Raw genomic sequence first — 18,640 nt, 5'->3', positions numbered from 1 at the left:
GTAATTCTTTAAAAAAAACCCCAACACATTAGCTTTATAGAGAAATTTTTTTTTTGCCAAAGGGCAAAGCAATTTGTAGGAAATTAACATTAAGACTGACAAATACAAACTGGATTGTCAGAGAATGATTCTGTAAAGCACTGGCTCTGTAACCCACCCTGAGCATAACATGACTGTTTTATTGATTCTTATTTAGCCTCTGTGCAGTCCCTCCATCCTTTTGCTTTGAATTTTATGATTCATTTATTACAGAATATAATATCATTCTGGAGAGGTAGCATTTTTAGAGTCAGGCACATAAATCCTAATCTGGCAATCATCCTCTCTGTCATACGAGTGACAGGATTTTCATTGATTTTAGTGATACAAGTTTAGGAACAAAATGGCATGTATTATGGACTGTATGATGCAGGTTATTTGATTTAATTAATACTTTACTATCTGTAAAGTAACAGTATTTAATTAATACTTTACTATCTGTCTGTAGTAACAATTTATGACCAAAATCAAAACTTGCTAAAATCAGTGGCAATCTCATAATCGCTTCTCCTTTTTGCATGAAGTGGCATTTTTCTGCCATCAGAGAATCTCTTGATGGACTTGACCCTAGTACCAGGTCTGAAAGTAACTCATATTTTACCACAGAAAATACTTTCAGTAACTTCACTGAGAGTGTTGTGCACTAGATAAACTTGGCTACCTCGTGGTGGGTTAATCTTGGCTAACAGCCAAACGCTCACCCAGCAGCTCACAGCCCCTCTCCCCAGCAGGACAATATAGGAAGAACCGGAGTGAGAGAGCTCATAGGTTAGTATAAAATCAGGAATACTCTTTATCGATTACTGTTGTAGACAAAACACAAACAACCTTGATTGGAAGAAGATTTATTGCCAATTAAAATAAAAGTTAAACAGCCAGTTTGAGTAGTGCTAAAGGTGAAGACACAGGTTAAAAGAACAACTTTTCTCCCTTCTTTTTCCAGGCTCCTCTTCATTCCAGACTCCTCTATCCCTGACCAGCACAGGGAGAATTGAGGGCACGTACAGTCAGCATGTAACAATTTCTCTTCACTGCTCGTTCCTTCTCACACTTTTCCTCTGCTCTGGCATGGCTTTCCCATCGGCTGCAGTCCTTCCGGAAAACGAGCTCTGGTCTGGGCTTGCCACAATTTCTTTGGGTATATCCCTTTGCTCTGGCACGAGTCTTCCAGGGTCTGCAGTGCTCTGCCATGGAGAGCACCTTCTCACCCCTCTCTGGCCCCGGCGTTCCCTGCTGTTTCTCACCGTTTCTGCCCCCACTTCCTCTCTCCGCACAGCGTTTTCTGTTCTTTCTCAGCGATGCTTTCACGGAGGCACCGCCTGCTTTAGCTGCGGCCGCAGGGTGTCCGCTGTGGAGCTGCCAGGAGCCAGCTGTTCCCGAAACGGGAGAGCCCCGCACCTCTTCCCGCAAAGGCCACCCCGCGGCCTCTGCCCCGCTCCCTCTGCCGAAACCTTGCGACACGCAGCTAATACAAACCTAAAAAGCAGAGTGTTACTCAAGTCTAGGGAATAAAGCTTACATTAAAAATTAGATTAAAGAGGTCAACAGGAGGGCAAATAGAACTTAAATATGGAGGCAGGAATGCTGAATAGGTAATTGAACTATTCCTGCCCCTCGCTCAATTCTAAATTAAATTTAACTATTTCGGGAAAGCAAATGTCATTAAAGACTTGGAGTTAGCCCACTCTTGCTTTTTTAAAAGACAAAAGCCAGAAAGAGAGGGAAGTGTGCACGATCCTTACAAAAGAGATAACACGGGCAGGCGACATCACAATGCGCCTCCATCAGCGCTCAGAGGCGCCCCGCGAGCTTGTGTCTCTCCTTGTCCCGAAGGCGCGGGAAGTTCTGTCTGTTACTGTGAGTTTTGAAGGATCGTGTCCGCCTGGGGGTTTTCGCCGATCTAACTCGGGGTGCGAGGCGCCAGCGAAGCTGCAGCGACGTTCCAGCATCCACCCCCACCTGGAGGAGGCGGCGGCACCGCGCGGCCGCTGCGGGGCCGGGCGGGGCTCGGCGGGCGTGTGCCGGTGCCCGGGATGTGCCGGTGCCCGGGGATGTGTCGGTGTTGCCGGCCCCTCGCGGTTCCCGGCGGGAGCGGCGGGCGCGCGCCTCTCCCGGTGCGGCGCGCGGCGCGGCGCGGGGCGGGGGCGGGGCGGGGCGAGGGGCGGGCGGCGCGCGCGGCGCGGGAGCGGGGCGGACGGACGGGCGGCCGCAGACGGCGGCGCGTGCGGGGAGGGAGCGGGCGCGGGGCCGCCTTTCCGGCCGCGGCGAGCAGCGCGGGTGCGGGGCGCGCAGCAAGGTGACGGGCTGGGCAGCCTTCCCTTCCCCTTCCCCCGGGGCGCCGCTTTCAGGTGGGCGAGGGGGCCCGCCGCGGGCGGCTGTCCCGTCCCCTTGCGGCAGCCCCGGCCGAGGTTGGGCTCCGCTGTGGGTAACCCCCATGCCCATGTTTCCTCTCGCTCAGATGCTCACGGCAGCGGCAGCCTTGGTGTGCGTGTGTGCAGCAGCCTGGTGCAGCCCGGCGGCGGCAGCGGCCGGGGGCAGACCGGACAGCGGCAATTTTCTGGACGATAAACAATGGCTCACGACCGTCTCCCAGTACGACAAGGAGGTCGGGCAGTGGAACAAATTCCGAGACGTAAGTTCAGCCCTTCCACCCTGCCAGCAGGCAGCCGCGCCCAGCCCGCTCCCGCTGGTTCCGTTTCTGCAGGGTGTCGGGCATCCCTTGGCGAGCGGGGGCCGGGGTGCAGCCTCAACTTTCCCCCTTCTCCCCGAATTTTAATTCTTAAGAAATTGCCTGCGGCGCCTCGGGGAGGAGGATGGCAGTCCCGCCGGGCAGTTCCCGGTGCGCTCCGTCGCGGAGCGGCCAGGACCGCCCGGCGTGCCCCGGGCCGTGCGGGGAACCCAGTCCGCACCTTGGGGGCCCGGCGGGCCGGGCCGCGGGAGCCGCTTCCCGCCCTGCGGGGCGCCAGGCGGTGGAGGGGGAGAGCCGCGTTCGTCCTCCCTCCTCCCGCTTCCCGCCCCGCTGCGGGAAGGGATGCGGTGGGGGCGCGGGGCCGGGGCTCGCCGCTCCTCCAGTGCCGTCCGGGACAGAGCCCCCTCCCTCCCCGGGCACCTGGCAGCGGCGCCGGCCGGCACCGCCGCGTCTCGCCGTGCCCTGTCATTAGTGCCGGCAGGGAGGGCGGGGGAGACGGGGCAGCGCTCACGGGCCGGGGGTGCGGTGTCGGGGCTGCGGGGCTTCGGCGCAGCGGTGCGCCGTGTCCGGAGCGCCGTGCCTGGAGCCCGGGAGCAGCAGCCCCAGCCTGACCCGAATCTCATCAGTTACGAAACCTGCCGCTGTAAGGTGGCTCTGTCCTCAGCGTGCTTCGCCCGTGCACCTAGATCGGGCTGTGTTTGCTGCAAGTTGAGTAAAACGCAGCCTATTTTCAAAAGCCGTTTACATTTCTTTCAGTGGAACAGATTTTCTTTGAGCATCCAGTATTCTGCGTCCCTTGGTGTCACTTTTAAAAATCCGAATTCCAGCCATGCCAAATAATTTTCTCTTGTCTTTACTGTTTAACGTACTGGATTTCAATTTGGTGTAAAGCATTGATTTGGTTTGCAACTTCAGAGGCAACAGGTTTCTTCTTGTTCTACAGCCTGCTGGTGACTGCGGTTTGCTGTAGCAAACTGAAGTAAATGTCTCCAAGAAGTCTCTTATTTTTGTGAGACCTGGAGTGTCTTGTGATGCATGTATTTTCTAGCTTTATGTCTGTGGGATGCAAACTTGGCTATTTATCTTAAGCAACTGGGAAAGAGCTACTAGAGTTGCGGGAGAACTTATTTTCACAATAGTTTTTATTAAACAGCATGATTCTGATGTTTGAGAGCACTTCCAGTCAGTTGTCAGATATTTTTGTTTGCCTTGAATATCTTAAAAAAAATAGAGCTTAGGTTCATGTGAAAAATACCAATTCAGTATGCTGTGCCTTGGGACCTTTGATTTTGAAAAAAAAAAAAAAAAAAACCAAAACAAAACCAAGCAAAAATCTGGTGCTATAGAATGTTCTTGGATTAAAGGCTGCTGCTAGAAACTCCAAAATACATACATCAGTTATGTTTTGTAATTGGCCAAAGTCATTTATGTAAGGACTAACCTGCAAGGCTGAGGAAGCTGAGTGCTCTCTAATGCCTGTCTCCTGGGTGCCCGCTGATGTGTACTGTAATATTGGATATTAGCCAGATAATTTATTCTGTGACAAGTAGGTGTCCCCAAGGGTTTTAAGAGTGACTGCTTTGAGGAATACTGCATACTGATTCTTCTGAGGCAATTTGCAAATATGCTGGCTTATTTTTACACTGTGTAAGTTTTATAAGGCTGGTGCTTCAGTGAAGTGTATGCTTTTATTTCTTGTGCAGCAGGCTTATGTCCTATTGACTGCTACCCAGTCTGGAATATTTATTTAATATTACAGGGCTCTCCCTATAAAGCATGGGTAATTTTCAGTAATTCATAACATATAACTATAAACATGCCTCCAAAATTGTGTTAATCTACCTGTACTAGAATACATTAGAAAAATATCTTGTAAGAACACTTAACAATTATCATACTTAAATATAATATGGTGGAGAAATTTTACCATCCTGCATTTTATATAATCAGTAAATTTATTTGTGTGACTATAATTTGTTGGTTTTGAAATTGTGATTAGCAATGTGATTAGTGATTCCAAAGTGGCCTCCTGTTAAGGAACAGGACTGCAGCATTTGAAACATATGTGGTGGTAACTGTCTTGCAGAGTTAAAATCAAGGTATGCAAGGCCTGTGTTTGTAATTTAATTCTCTGGTCAGAGTAGGATATGTTTTGCAGGCTTTCCATACCCTACAGATGTAAGGGTGAGATGGAATTCTGGTGTGAAAAGAAGTATTTAAAGGCTTAACTTAAGACTTAACTGACAGGACTGATTAATGTGAAAGATAATGACCCTGACTTCTGGCTCATTGGCTCAGTTTCTTCAGAGTTTTAGATCACAGTGAGAGAAAACCCAGTCATTCAGAAAGGGAACCCTTACAGAACCTGCTAAACCAGGATATGATATTTTATTTATAAAAAGCCAAAAGCCAAGCCACCCCCAAACCTAGCTCTCTTAACATACTCTAAAATGTCATTTTTGTCACTAAGTGTTATTAATGTGCAATTACTAGCTAAGATCTTTTCAGTACTTTGTACAGGCAGAACTGTAACTGACTCTTCATTTCTTTTGAAAGGTCTTGATCATTCTGACAAATCTGTTGAAAATAAAGCAGTTGGTCTAGGCAAGAACTGTGCCTTAACATGTAACAGTGGGAAACTAGATGTGTGTTAGAGGCTACATACCTTCCCACTTCCTTTTTTGAGCAAAAATTAAGAATGGTCTTGTTTCTAAATAGGAGACTTTCCATCTTAAAGATGGGGGAGATGGGACGTGTCAAATATCAACTCCTTTAAGTTGTATGTGCAAGTCAAACCATTTTGGGTTCTATCCAAGGGCACATTTATTTTTTGCCTGAAGTGTTGCGGAGGAAGAGTTTTCAACCCCATCTTAGTGCTGCTGCAGTCCAATTGCTGAGTAGCTGCAACTATTCACATCTGTCAGTAAAATAAGTCACAGGGTTGATGTGTTTATTAAGGTTTTCCAAGCTGCCTGGATAGGCTGCTTCAGCAGCCAGTGGTGTCAGGGTGCTGGGAGGTTCTAGCCCGTGGGAATGTATCCTCAGTTTATTTCAGGCTTGGGAACTGAGGCTTTTCAGTAGATGCTGTTAAAGGGTATCTTCATTCATATTTTGTTAAATTGATAATGCTTTATGGTAATGGTATTATCTATGATGATAGCACTAGACACTTGATAAAAATATATATATATACATGTACTGCAGTTTGTCTGAAATAAAGGTTATTCCTTTTGAAAAATGTTATCGAGAAATGGCATTATATTTATGTTCTCCTACTTTGAACATCCTAAATCTCATCTAGCAAACCTTCATTACTCATAATGCTGTAAATCTGTGGAGAAAAATAGAGTATTGGAATATAGCAATTATTTTTCTCTTTCTGATTACTTTCCAAAGAGTGGTGGTGTTTTTAATCCTAGAGCAAAACAAAGCGGCTTTGTCATTTAAAATAATTTTGTCTTTTTATATCTTTACAGTCAGACAAAATTGCATACAACCGTAGTTGTCTGTTGTATCACTATCTGAAAATCTTTCAGGCTTTTTTTCAGAAATTTGAATTTTAATTTCTTTAAAATACAATGAAGCAAGATTCTATAGAGTAACTCATTTTAGAAATTGATATTTGTAAGGTGCCATGTGCATTTGTGTTCATTAAAAAGACTATTTTATATGGTAAATTTTATTTGCTGCTGGAAGAGAGATGTTGGGTTTAAATTGCTTGTTAGTGATATATATCTTTTCAGAGGTCAAAATTTAAGTGATTGCTGTATTTTCAAATTTAAGTTGATAAAGGAACTCCACAACTCAGCTTTGTCATAGTATTGCTATAGAATAATGGGGTTGGTTGATCATTGTAACCAGCTGCATCATACTATAGTGTTAACTATCATGCCCCCATCTTAATACAGTTATCAAGGATGCAGAAAGTAGAAGAAAATTAAGCAGACCATAAAACCAATCAACTAGGAAGAGGAGGTTTGCACTGGTAGTACTCCTTTTTTACTCTGCTTTTCTGTGAGGTGTTCTCACATTGACTGTTTAATGTATTGCCTTGTGTATCTACATGTGGCAAGTTTGGGCAGCTTATGTTGGCTTCCAAGAGGAGTCTTTTGGAAGTATTGAAAGATTATGTGTTTTCAACATTAGTGAAAACTAAATCTCTGTGTTTGGAGATAAATTGAATATTAGGTCTCCATAGCAATTCAGTAATAGCCAGCATTAATTATCCCCTTGTCTGTTTTGGAGGTTTAAGGCTTCTCAAAAAGAAGCCTCAGTTAAGCTCCATGCCAACTGTGCATTACTGTTGTGAGCAGAACCTCTCTGTGTGAATCACAAATATATCTTTGTGCAGTTGAGTAAGCCAAAGGCCCTTTTAAAAGGGATTCATCTCAAGTCCTTTGCACTTCATTGTGGGATTACTATATAAATATTTGGAAGGTTTTCATGCTTCTAGAGTCCAGTACCAGTAACTTAACTTGAGGAGGAGAACTTCTTTTCACCAAGGCTTTTGCAATGGACAAGAAGCCCTCATAGTTTATGGAGGATCCTAAATGTACTTTAGAGGAAGTCAGAATTTAGGACTGGATAGTGCAGCACTCATGGTCTTTTTTCTAACTCATGTTAACTCATTAGTTGTGAAAAAAGGCTTAGTGGTCTTATTTCTTCAGTACTTTTAATGGTTCAGGGTAAAAAAATCATATTATTGGGTACAGCAGCTCTTCTACAACATACATATGTCATGATCGTGATGTCAGGAGAAAATAGAATTGAAAACATGAAAGATGAGCTGCTTTTTATGTTGTCTTAAACCTAAGTTAAACCAAGATCTTGTAATAACATAAGTTACTTTGGTAAATAGGGCTTTGAATAAAGATTCAAAGATCCACGTGCCACTGTTAGCTGAAATTGGCACTTCTAAAACAGTTCAGTCCCTTTTTTCCATTACTTAATTTGTATGATCTGAGTTTTATTAATATGGTGAAGGAGGAAAAATTTGGTGAAGGACAAAGCCTAGGAGGTCTGACAGAATAAGTGTTTTGTACCTTGACCTGTAATTACTGCCTTTGAAATGAAGCTAATAAGGACTTGACTGCTCTTTTTTAAACTGTAAAATATGGCTAAGTGTTAGGAATTTGTATTAATTTTAGTTAATTAAGGAAATTTAAGAAGCTATTGAATTGTTCATAACTTCTAGAGTGAATGTAACAAATTATAATGGGAAAGAGGAATGGAAATCTTAATTTTTCCTTTCTTCTGTGTTATAGACAAAGGCTTCTAATTTTTATGTGCTTTTAATTCATTCTCGAGTATGGATTCTTGTTTTCCTTTGCAGGATTACTTTTCCTATGGTCTGCTTTTGCTGCCTGTTTCTAGTGCCAAATACTTTTTTTGTCTGAAAAGGCAGAGTCTACTAATCTCAAACTATTGTTAACACTGAACTCTTAAATGTCTCTTGGAAGGCATTAACTTGGAAGCTCTTTATATAGCTGACGTTTAGAAGTTAAGTAAATGGTAATGTGCTTTTCCTTAGATTGCCCTCATAATCTAAAGTAAAGCTGATAACATTGTTTCATCTTATCTTTATCTCCTTTCTCTGAAGAATAATCTTTATTTTATATGCTGTAGGTTATTTAGTGGCTATGGATACCCAGTCTTCTCTTGTCTTTCCATTAAACCTTATTGGGATTGACTCTAGCCATCTGTGCTTATTATAGTGCAGTATATATAGCTTTGTAATACACAAATAGATGGTAACAGTAGCAGGAACTGCACAGGCTGTGTTGGCTTTACAATCAGAGGGGAAAGATGCCTAAGAGGTTTTATAAGGGGTGGCAGAACGTAGAAAACAGTGGATTGAGCAGAATTGGAATACTTTTAGACTGACGCCATTAATCCTTTCTTCCTATCTCCTCTGTTTCTATTAATTCGTGGTAATTGAAGCATTTGATGTAACTCTCTGCAGAAGAGAGAAGTAATAGCTCGGATTAGTACGTTTGCAAGTGTTGGTCAGTTTCTGAGTGTGACTCCTCTCACTGAGTTGAAGCAGCCCTGTGTTGTTTCTGTGTCATGTCCACGTTGTCACGACTCCTGCTGTGTCCTTGTTGTCCCTGCATGCCCTCCCTTCCCTGCAAGATGTGCTGAAGGAAAAAAGAAAATCTTTCAGCAGCTGGTACTTTTTTTTGGAACCTAGCTTTAGAGAAACTCCCATGTATTCAAGCCTAAGGAAGCTTTTATTCTAACCACAGTATTTCTATCACTTTTTTATCAGTATTGAAAAAGTAATTTAGTAAAATAGCTGTAGTTTTGTTTTGTGTTAATGTTTTTAATGTAGACTTTTAAAATTTTTGATATTGATTTTGGAATGGTGTTTTTTCTATTGCTTGTTGTTTTTCTATTATCCTATTTGTCTTAACTTGGCTTATTTTAATGTCTTAGTAACTATTGAACGTTTCCTTTTCTGCATCTCCAAGTCCTGCTATGCCTAATGCTAAAAATCTTGCCTGTTTGCTTTAGAAACAAATACTATGGAGGCAATGCTAGTAAATGCCAGCATAGGGGGTTGTATTAAAAGTTTTTGTAATTTTCATATTTCTTGAAATTTTGTTTCTGAGAGAGAAGTTAGTGGCTTGTTATATCAGTGATCAGAGCTTCACTGGGCATTCTTACCTAATTTGAACAATCTTTAGTTATTTAGTTATTTGTTAGATTTTTTTTAATGTTTTTTCACTTCTACTTTCCCATTTGACACTGATAGATGACAGTAGGAAAAATTATATAGGAATTAATGATGTACCTAAAAAGGTGGTGCAGTTTAAGGTGGTAACCTTGGACAGGACACAAGGAGTGATAGAATGAAATCTTAACCCATGACAAAGCTTTTCACTTGATGATGAAGATGTGGTATCACTGCTCTGTTACTATCTTTGCAAGTGGCTGCTTTAACAGAACACAATAGGAGAATAGGTTTAAAAGATTGAAATCATTCAAACTTTTTGGTACTTTACTACTTGCAGAAAGTATTATTTTAATATGCAGTTATTAAAGACTATCCAATGCTTGACATTTTGCTGCAGAAAATTCTTATGAACTAATTTTTTATTTTCTCACGTGATACATAATCATTGACTCGGAAGAGACTGTCAGTTTGCAGCTTGTTCAGTATCTCTCTAAAAATGTCTGCAAGTCATCAAACAATTTTAGGTAGTGCACTTACACTGGGGCCTATATGCAACTGAAAACCAACTCCTTTGGCATTTTTGAGCTTGCTCTGGATGATGAAATTCATTCCAGCTGTTAAATCTTTGTAGCATAGCAGTGAGAAGTACAGAACTTACTCCTTGTTATATGCCACTGCATGTGAAAAATTATCTGTGTTCTACCTACCAGCTATTCATTAAAGCAGCAGGAAGTTATCAATATGAAGAGTGTGGGGATCTATATTTAATAATGCATATATGTTTTGAGGATTTGGCAGGGCTTGTGTTGGTGTCTGGAACATCACTTTAGGAGAAAACCCAAGAAATTATTCTTAGAAGTGAAAACAATAGATTGGTAGGTAAAGGAGCAGTGACAAGAATCCATTGTATAACGTGGCCTTCCAGCCTTTTGCAAGAGAGTAAGTTAACCACTTTAGTCAGATCAGAAAGTCTGTGTCAAGCTCTGAGAATTCTTTGTATTCTTAAAGTTTAGGGCCAGAGTAGACCATTGGATTTGACAACATGCTTGCCTGTGTATAGTGACTTATTTACTTATATCCTCACAGGTTATATTGCACCCAAATATTCTACTTTGGCAAAAGCATTTCAGGTTTCAGCAATCTTTGTGTGCTACTGGCACAGATTAAGGTTTGCTCTCTAAGGCCTGCACTAGGAGGGAATTAATTAGCTGCAATATTCCCAGATGATCTATGCAACAGATTTATGCTGTTGTGCAGAAGAATAAGGAAGACCACCATTTAAATTCAGATTGGTCTGATCTGGAAGTGTTTCCTTTTTGGCCCAAATATGAAATGACTGGAATAATTACTTGATTTTTCTTTTGCTAATTTGCTGTTTAAAAGGATTTCTTTTCTACCATCTTCATAGAATTTTCTTGTTCACGTTGTCAATAAAAGCCAATTGCTTTTATGTTTAAAAATCGCACTTGATGTTGGAACTTGATGCAAGCCAATTCAAATCTTAAGGAAGATAGAGAAATGGCTTCAGAATTTTCATTAAGATAGTCACCAGGATACATACTTTTAATCTGGTGTTCAAGTCTTTGAGCATATTAAGAAATAGGTAGGCAATCTTGTTTCCAACATCCAGTAGCAAAAGATGAATGTGAAGAGCTCCTACTTCACAAAGCCAGCAAAGGGCTGTCAGATTGCTCACTATATTGCAAATAATGCACATTATTTCATATGTGAACTGGATTAAAGCACACTAACTGCATAACTATTTTTTCTAAATTGTACTCAATTGAGCATTTCTCTCTTAAACTGCTAAGGTGCTCATTTTTTTATACATGTGCTTATTTTTACAGGTGTATATATTTAACTTTAGTCAGGACTTCTTGGTAGGCAGTTACAAGGTCCTGTTTTGATGAACTCTGGTACTTGGGGCATGAGGGGACAGAATTTTTTTACGCTATTAAGAAAAAGACTCAATTATGTTAGAAAAAAAGGCAATTGGTTCCACCTGTGATATCCACTGGTATTCATGGGCTCCTCAAATGAAAATATCCTCTCAAAGCATGCAGGGATATATGCCCAAAACTGCCGAGTAGTTACTGTAAGTAATGTCTTAGCCAATTTAAGTGTAGCATGATTATGAATCATGAGATTTCTCTCTGAGATCTGCGGGTGTAGTCTCATAAGGATGGAGAGGGATGGATATGCAGCAGTAGAATTAACTATGTAGATTTGTACTGAGTGAATAAGAGAGACAAATAAGACCTCTGAACATTTCAGTGTTTTTCATAAGTGCTGAATGTGGATTTATAAACTGGGTTGAGTTCTACACAGTGGTAGAGCTGTGGTTTGGGCAAAAGCTACCATACCCTTCTGTCTTTGCATGCTTTTTACATATGCTGAATGTTTACAATTCCTATCTTTCCTTTTTTCGTTCCTGTGTAAAAATGATGGTTTCTTAGGGCATATGAAACTATCACTTTTTTCCTCCAAGCTTTCTTGATTTGAATTGTAGCACAGTCTGTAAATAGAATTCTGACATTTTTGAGTAACATAACCCACTGGAAGACAATGACATTTTTTTCCCCCAGAAGGTTCTAAAGTACTGATAGTATGGAGTATTTGATGTCCAGCACATGGAAAAGTTGAACTGCTTTGTTGAGTTGAGTTGGTTTTATTTTTTTTTTTAATAAGTGAATGAGGCCATGTGTGTGGGAGGGCACACACATGCTTATGCTAACTGGTACCTCAGATCAATAAAAATGTAAAGTGATTTTACGCTGTCTATCCCTCATTCTGAGGAGCAAAATACCGCAAAGAATATTAGAAATATTTTAGAGGTCCAACCCCACCATGTCTGCAGTTTTATCTTACCATTTGATATCCCATTGAGTGCAGATCACTTTTGGATATATACTGAAGGTGACATGGGTTTTACAATGTTTGTGGTGTGCAGAATGAAATAATTCTGAATTCATATCTCAGATTTGTGAGGCAGTTATATGCAATAGTTTCAGCTCACTGACTGGAATAACTGCATCTTTTTTTACATTCCTATAAATATCACATAAGAACAAGGCAAGTATTTCTACAAACATGTAGAGATTATCAAGAGAATGTTTGTTTGAACTCCAGCTTCTCCAAAAAAGGTGGGAGAAGTTATAAAAATAATACTTAAAGAAAATGTGAGAAATTATTCTGTGAAGCAAAGCTGATGTTGATTCTAACAGTGCTTATCTGGTTGTAAAATGTGATCGCATCTTACATAGTCAAGATTTTAAAAAGATCCTTCTTGTCAAGCAGGTACTCTTTTAGCTGGAAAGTAAGTGGATCTTGAACTTTTTTACAATTGGACTGGGGCTTTCCAGCCCAGTTTGAATGTAGTTGGATTATTCAACAGCATGAACGTTAGGAAATGTTTTTCCCTAAAATATTGTAAATTGCTGTCAAACATGATTAATAGTAAAGAGTTTATCTGGTTAGTGCTGCTTCTTCTACAGATATCTATGCTTTTTATTCTAATGCAGATAAAGGTTAGTAATTTGTACGTGCTTAATTACCAGATACACAGATCCTACTCTTGCTTTGTTATATCAGAAAGATGGTTTTTTTTAAAATTACCAAAAAAAATTACTGGTTGAAGCTAAAATTTCTATAGCTGTAAAATTTTTCACAGTATTTATAGGACTGAGTTACGGTATGTCAATGTGCATCATTCATTTATACTGCAATAAAACAAATTTAAGCTTGCAAATGAAGTATTTTCAGATTTGACAAGTTAATTTTTCAGTTGTTTTAACTTAGGTAGCTGTAGCCAAACAGCTTGCTCATTAGACCAAAAAACATGCCAAGAGTGAGCAAGCATAGGATGAAACAAAAGACATTGTGATGTATTATTTTATGTCTCATGTTGATCAAGAGAAGTGGTTGATTGAAGGAAAATGAAGGAAAAGAAAGAAAATAATCTTCATAATACTTAATTAATTATAATTTCGAAAGGATGTGTAGTCAGCCAGCCTTATAATGTCTGAATTGTTAAAGGAAGTTGTTCAAGTAGTGTATTTTCAAGGAGTTTCTCAGAAAGTGAAACATTTCTCCTTGAAGATTTAGGGTTGTTTTGTCCATTTTATCAAATCTTGTCACTGGGTTTCTGTGGGATGATGCTGTGTTAGACTGGCTCTGAACCTGGCTTGCAGGGACTCTTGTCTAATGGAGGTCACTGAGGATGTGTTCACTGATGTTTGTGAGAGATGGAATTATGCCAGTCTGCTTATTTGAAATCATTATTTGACCATAAAGTCTACAAAACAGGCTCCTGGATATATTTTGCATCTTTGAAAAGTGGAAAGAAACAAAACTTGAGCTGGAGAACAAACTAGCTCATCCATCCAATAAGTCCTTTACATTAGGAAAACCTCTCTAGTGGTATAAAGTAGTGTAAATAACAAGATTATTGTGTGGGGTTTTTTTCTTTATCTTTCTTTTTGCTTTTATAGGTACATGAGAGTTACAGGATCGTTGCAACTTATGGAATACAATGAAAACATTGTTTCTTTATTTTGTTAAGTTACTGTATTTGAATGGGGATTTTATTTTCCTTTTCAATAAATTATTTTCCTGAATAAGTTGTTATTCTATGGTTCTCCCCCCCTGCCTCCCTTCTTCAGCCACTTGCAAGGTGTAGATACAAAAAAATCTTTCAGTTTCACTGACCTGAATCAAAGCGTTTCATTTTGGCTATTTCATCTTCAAGGATTTCTGTTTGTCTATTTAAAGTCTGTCTGATTGATTTGCTGCATTGCTCCATGGAAGTGTAGGTGCCTCTGTGCTGCCTCAACATGTCCAGCTCCTGCAGTGAATTGCAGATTGTATGATCACTCTGCTTTCCTCTTCTGCTGAATCACATGTTGCACTGTGCAAAACAGCACAGCAAGTCAAGTAAATTGGAGGGAGACAGTTATGAAGTAGAAATAAATAAAGTCAGACAAGCATTAAAAAAGCTGCACAGTGCATAGCAAGACAATATTTCTGAGGCAAGATTTTCATCCTGTGTCAGAAAGGCCATTTATATAGATAATAATATTATTATAAACTAAAGCGGAGTAACCAATTTTGTCAGAGGTATTAAAGCATCTGTTGCATGGCTTAATTCTGTGCAAAGTCACAGGGTTGATGGCAAAGCAAAGTTCTGGGATGGATTTACACAGTAGCTGTTTCTTTCATCTGGTACTAGAGTAGATTGATTATCTGGCATTGTTAATTCTTAGATGTCCCAGCTAAGGTACAAATCTGCAGGCAGAACAAGTCAAAATCAGGTTTAGGTAAGATATACCATTGTATAACTAAATTTTTTGAAGTTTGTATTTAATCTCTTTTCATATTATGGTATATCCTGCTTACTTCACTCATCTTAAGTGAAGTTCTCTTATACGTGTCTTGGATTTATCTTCTTAATAAATTTCTCAATCATTTGATGTTTCCAACATTTGTATTTTTCCCATATCTTTTTTCAGAAATCCACTAAGCTATTTGTTATTTCCCTCCTTGACTAGGCAACATAATGGGTTGTTTGTGTGTAACTATTTTCACTAAAATCAAAATATTTTGTCACTTTCCTTTTATGACGTTCACCAGAAAATTAGAAATGAGGGTAGGATGAAATGAAAGTCAAAATTTTATTGCTCTTATATCAGCTGTAGGGATTTGCAGTAATTATTTTATCCATGTGGAGATTTCTTTGACACTGGTTGCAGTGATAAAAGGGACATTTATTGAACCTTTGCACCAGGTTCGAGTCCCTGGTCAGTCCCATAAACATCTCAGGTGTTAGCGTTGTTTGGAGTCTCCAGGCAAGAACCAGTGATTTTGTGCCTTCTCTGCACCAGTTTATTTTTATGTATTTGGTATTAAAGAACTGGACAAATGGGGTGAAGGAAGAATTTCTTCCTTTTTTAACCTGTTTCTGAAAAATTAAGATCACTCCTCTTTTAAACAGTTAAATGCATGAGACTATAAACTCTGAAGCTGAAGGTCACCAGCACCTGCCATCCTTGGGGGCTTGAGTTAGTGAGCGTGTAAACTGCCCACCCTCCCTGCCCCTGGGTGAGTGGAAAGCTGGGCAGTACAGTTGCATTGTCTCAGAAATAGAACATCTTATCTAAAAAACTCGAGTATCAAATCAGAATTCCAGATCTTATCACTTAGGTCATGAATTTGAAGAATTTTTCTCACATTCTATTTTTGTTCTTTCTGACAAGTAGACTCTATAAGTCTGGAAGTCTTCCTGCTTTCCTCCTGCAAGTTTCTTCAAGAAGGATTTGAGTGAATGGTGTGCTTGCTAAAGCTAAATATCTGTAACAAGAATATGTTTTATTTGTGAGTGTATTTTTTGAAATTGGACTGTGACTCTTAGATAATGCCTTCTTGCTTTTCAAAATACAGGTGCTTTCATATTTTTGTCATTTGGTGGGGGTTTTCTTTTTGGTTTTATTATTCATTTAGAAGGAATAATGTACCTAATTTTTGTTATAAATCAGGGCAGTTTGGCACAGAAAATGTCCTGTAAAAAGTGTAGATTTTTCACTGGGACAAAGATTTAAGAATTAATCAAGTTGTAGGGGATTAAAAAGAGGTTATGGGTTTTACTCCAACAGTGTAAAATTAGTTAAGGACTTGATGCTGTGTTTTAGCTGTGTATTGCTGTTCTGAGGGATTTTTGGCTTGAGTTGTTAGGCACAGGTATTTGTAATGACTGGCTGCCAAGTAGATTTGTAGGACAGGGAAGAATCCTGAAATCTTCAAACACTATGCATTGGCTTTCTGAGACTAGTTTGTGCTAAAAAATAACGCAAATATTAAATAATTATTCCATATTGTCCTTTGATTTACTGTTTCTCATCTAGTTCTTTGTCATTGCTCAATTTATGTTGTTTTCGCTTTATTTACTGTCTTGCACACAGCAATTAAATCAGCATTCTTTGGAGAAAGCTTAAGAGCAATTTAGAGGGTTTCTGAAGAAAAATTGCTGGTTTATTATCATATGAGTATTGTTTCATGATTTCTTCTGAGAATGGAACAGCACAATTTGTGAGCAAATATTCAGCCAAAGATTTTTAAGTTCCCATTCTTTCCCTATGGATGTCTGGTTGCCCTCTGTAGGCAGCCTACTATGTGTGTTTGCTTGGAGAAGTGGAATTTATGTGATTCTTTTACTAGATCAGATTCCAGTTTCTAGGAGTCTGTATTTTACCACACTAAAAATAGCTTGCTTATTTCCTTAAATCACTTAGTAACCTGGTGAAAATAAGACTGAGTGCCAAGTCTTAATTTTCACAGCAACCATTAATGTTCTAACAGGTTAAGTGCATCCTGAAATATCAGTGATGAAATGGTCAGGTATAATGATTTGTTAATGTAGCATTATGAATGTTATATTATAAAGATTCAATTTTCAAGTTCAGTACCATTGACCAGTACTGGATAGGTTGGAATCAGTCTTAGAAGGGATCTGACCCTGGGTTTCTCAGTTGAACCAAACTGACTGCAGTCATCCTGGTTCATCAGCACTGGGACTGATTTCTGCACACTGAATTTGAATGTCTCACATCTTGAGTGCTCTGTGTTCTATCCAGCAAAGAGTTTAGGTCTGTGGCTATTGTGAGCCTGTGAACAAGCTTCCTGTGAAATCACTTCTTGTGATTCCGTTAAATAAGATTATATAATTTGTTTTGAGATTGTTACTATCTTGCCAGTTTCTGTTTTTGCTGTTCATTCCAAAAGTGTGGAGTTGTTTTTTAATAGATGAAATGGCTGAATTGTTTGGTTTTAGTAATGCCTTACTGGTGGGTTTGATATGACAATATTGGACATTTCAGAAAGTTAAGCTGTGCTACTTTGGAAAGATTAATTGTAGCATCAGTTACTTTGACAGCCTAACTCACATTTCTTAAAAATGAAAATAAAAGGAAAAGGAAAACACAAAAAAAAAGGAAATATGGTAAAATGTTGAACTACTGTAGTGCCTGAAATTATTTGATTCTTTTTTAAGAAAATGTTAAAACCACTGGATTTTTTGACCACTGAAACTTGCAACCTTCTTTTCAATTGTTTCTCATTACTGATGTAGTGTAAGTACCCAAAGCATAGAATCAGTATACTACTGATGTAGTTTAAGTACCCAAAGCATAGAATTTGTGGAGGGATCTGCTGTGCAAGAGCAAATAATGTTAATGCCAGTAAATATCAGATCAGGCGTGTAAAAACATGTAGATTAATTTTTAAATTGTTAATTGCAGGTATAACTAGCCTGAGAAAACACTATCCTTTTCAATTTTTAAAAATTTATTCAAAAGGAACATACATCAAAAAACCCAAAATCTTTTCAGTAGTTAACGTAGTTTATCTTACTTGGACACGTTTCAAAATTTTATGTTAAACAGTAAAGCTAAAAGTAAGATTGTGTTAGAATTTAAGATGGTACTCAGTTTCTGCAGCTTCAGCTATGTATCCCATCTTTTTGGTGTACTCCCCTGTGCCTAAAAGTTCTGTATTTCCTTTATATCTGGACACAAGCCACTCACCCCTTCCTGTGACGTAGCTCTTTTAAAGTTAAACATTTCTGTAACACACAAATCAACAGTTTATTTTGAACATTTCTTGGCTTACAGTACATGAATTGTAGAACTTGCCTTGTTTGTAAGCTTACTTGTTCTTCTGCAGATGTGTTTTTGTTGTAGGTCTTTCACAATAACTTGCTGAAGAATAAGCAATAACTAATCAAGAACAGCAGAAATCAAGAGTATGACCTCATTTTTTTTATATCCTAGGGGAGCACTTGCTATATGAAATGTAACTTGAATATCACGAACTATGGGCCAGGTGTCTTTTAGCAGCCAGCTCCTGTAGTTTATGTGCTTGCATTCAGCTAGAGCTGCTACTCTGAAAACACTCTTCTGAAATAGATTTGTTTGGTTTTTGAGTATCTTGGGAAAGTTTTGTGTTGCTAAGAAATTGTTTCAGGTTCTGTAGGGCTATTGATGAATTCAGCAGAAGATGAAAGTGGCTTTAAAATTGAACACATGAAGAAAGCACTTAGTTTCTAGATAACAAATAGACTTATCCAGTGGGATTTCTGTATTGCTTTCTTATAAAATGTGGAGTTTTTGATGTAAAATTAATTATTTTCAGCAAATCTGATGATTTTCACTGGAATGTTTGAAACTGTAAACAGTCAATTTGTCTTC

At 39.4% G+C, this 18,640-nt stretch overlaps 1 protein-coding gene across 1 annotated transcript in view; it reads left to right on the top strand.

Moving 5' to 3' along the window:
* The first annotated feature begins 2,244 nt into the window (after positions 1–2,244).
* The window catches only part of SPOCK3 (SPARC (osteonectin), cwcv and kazal like domains proteoglycan 3), a 162,921-nt gene continuing 146,525 nt past the window's right edge, over positions 2,245–18,640 (top strand). Inside the window, exons 1-2 of the mRNA XM_059844493.1 lie at positions 2,245–2,335; positions 2,498–2,671. Of these exons, the coding sequence (XP_059700476.1) occupies positions 2,498–2,671 (174 nt within the window). The 5' untranslated portion in view covers positions 2,245–2,335. The remainder of the gene's footprint in view (positions 2,336–2,497; positions 2,672–18,640) is intronic.

Source organism: Haemorhous mexicanus, chromosome 4 (assembly GCF_027477595.1).
Source record: "Haemorhous mexicanus isolate bHaeMex1 chromosome 4, bHaeMex1.pri, whole genome shotgun sequence".
Lineage (NCBI taxonomy): Eukaryota > Metazoa > Chordata > Aves > Passeriformes > Fringillidae > Haemorhous > Haemorhous mexicanus.
Note: the sequence above shows the minus strand (reverse complement) of the source record. Positions and strands in the feature narration are given on the sequence as shown.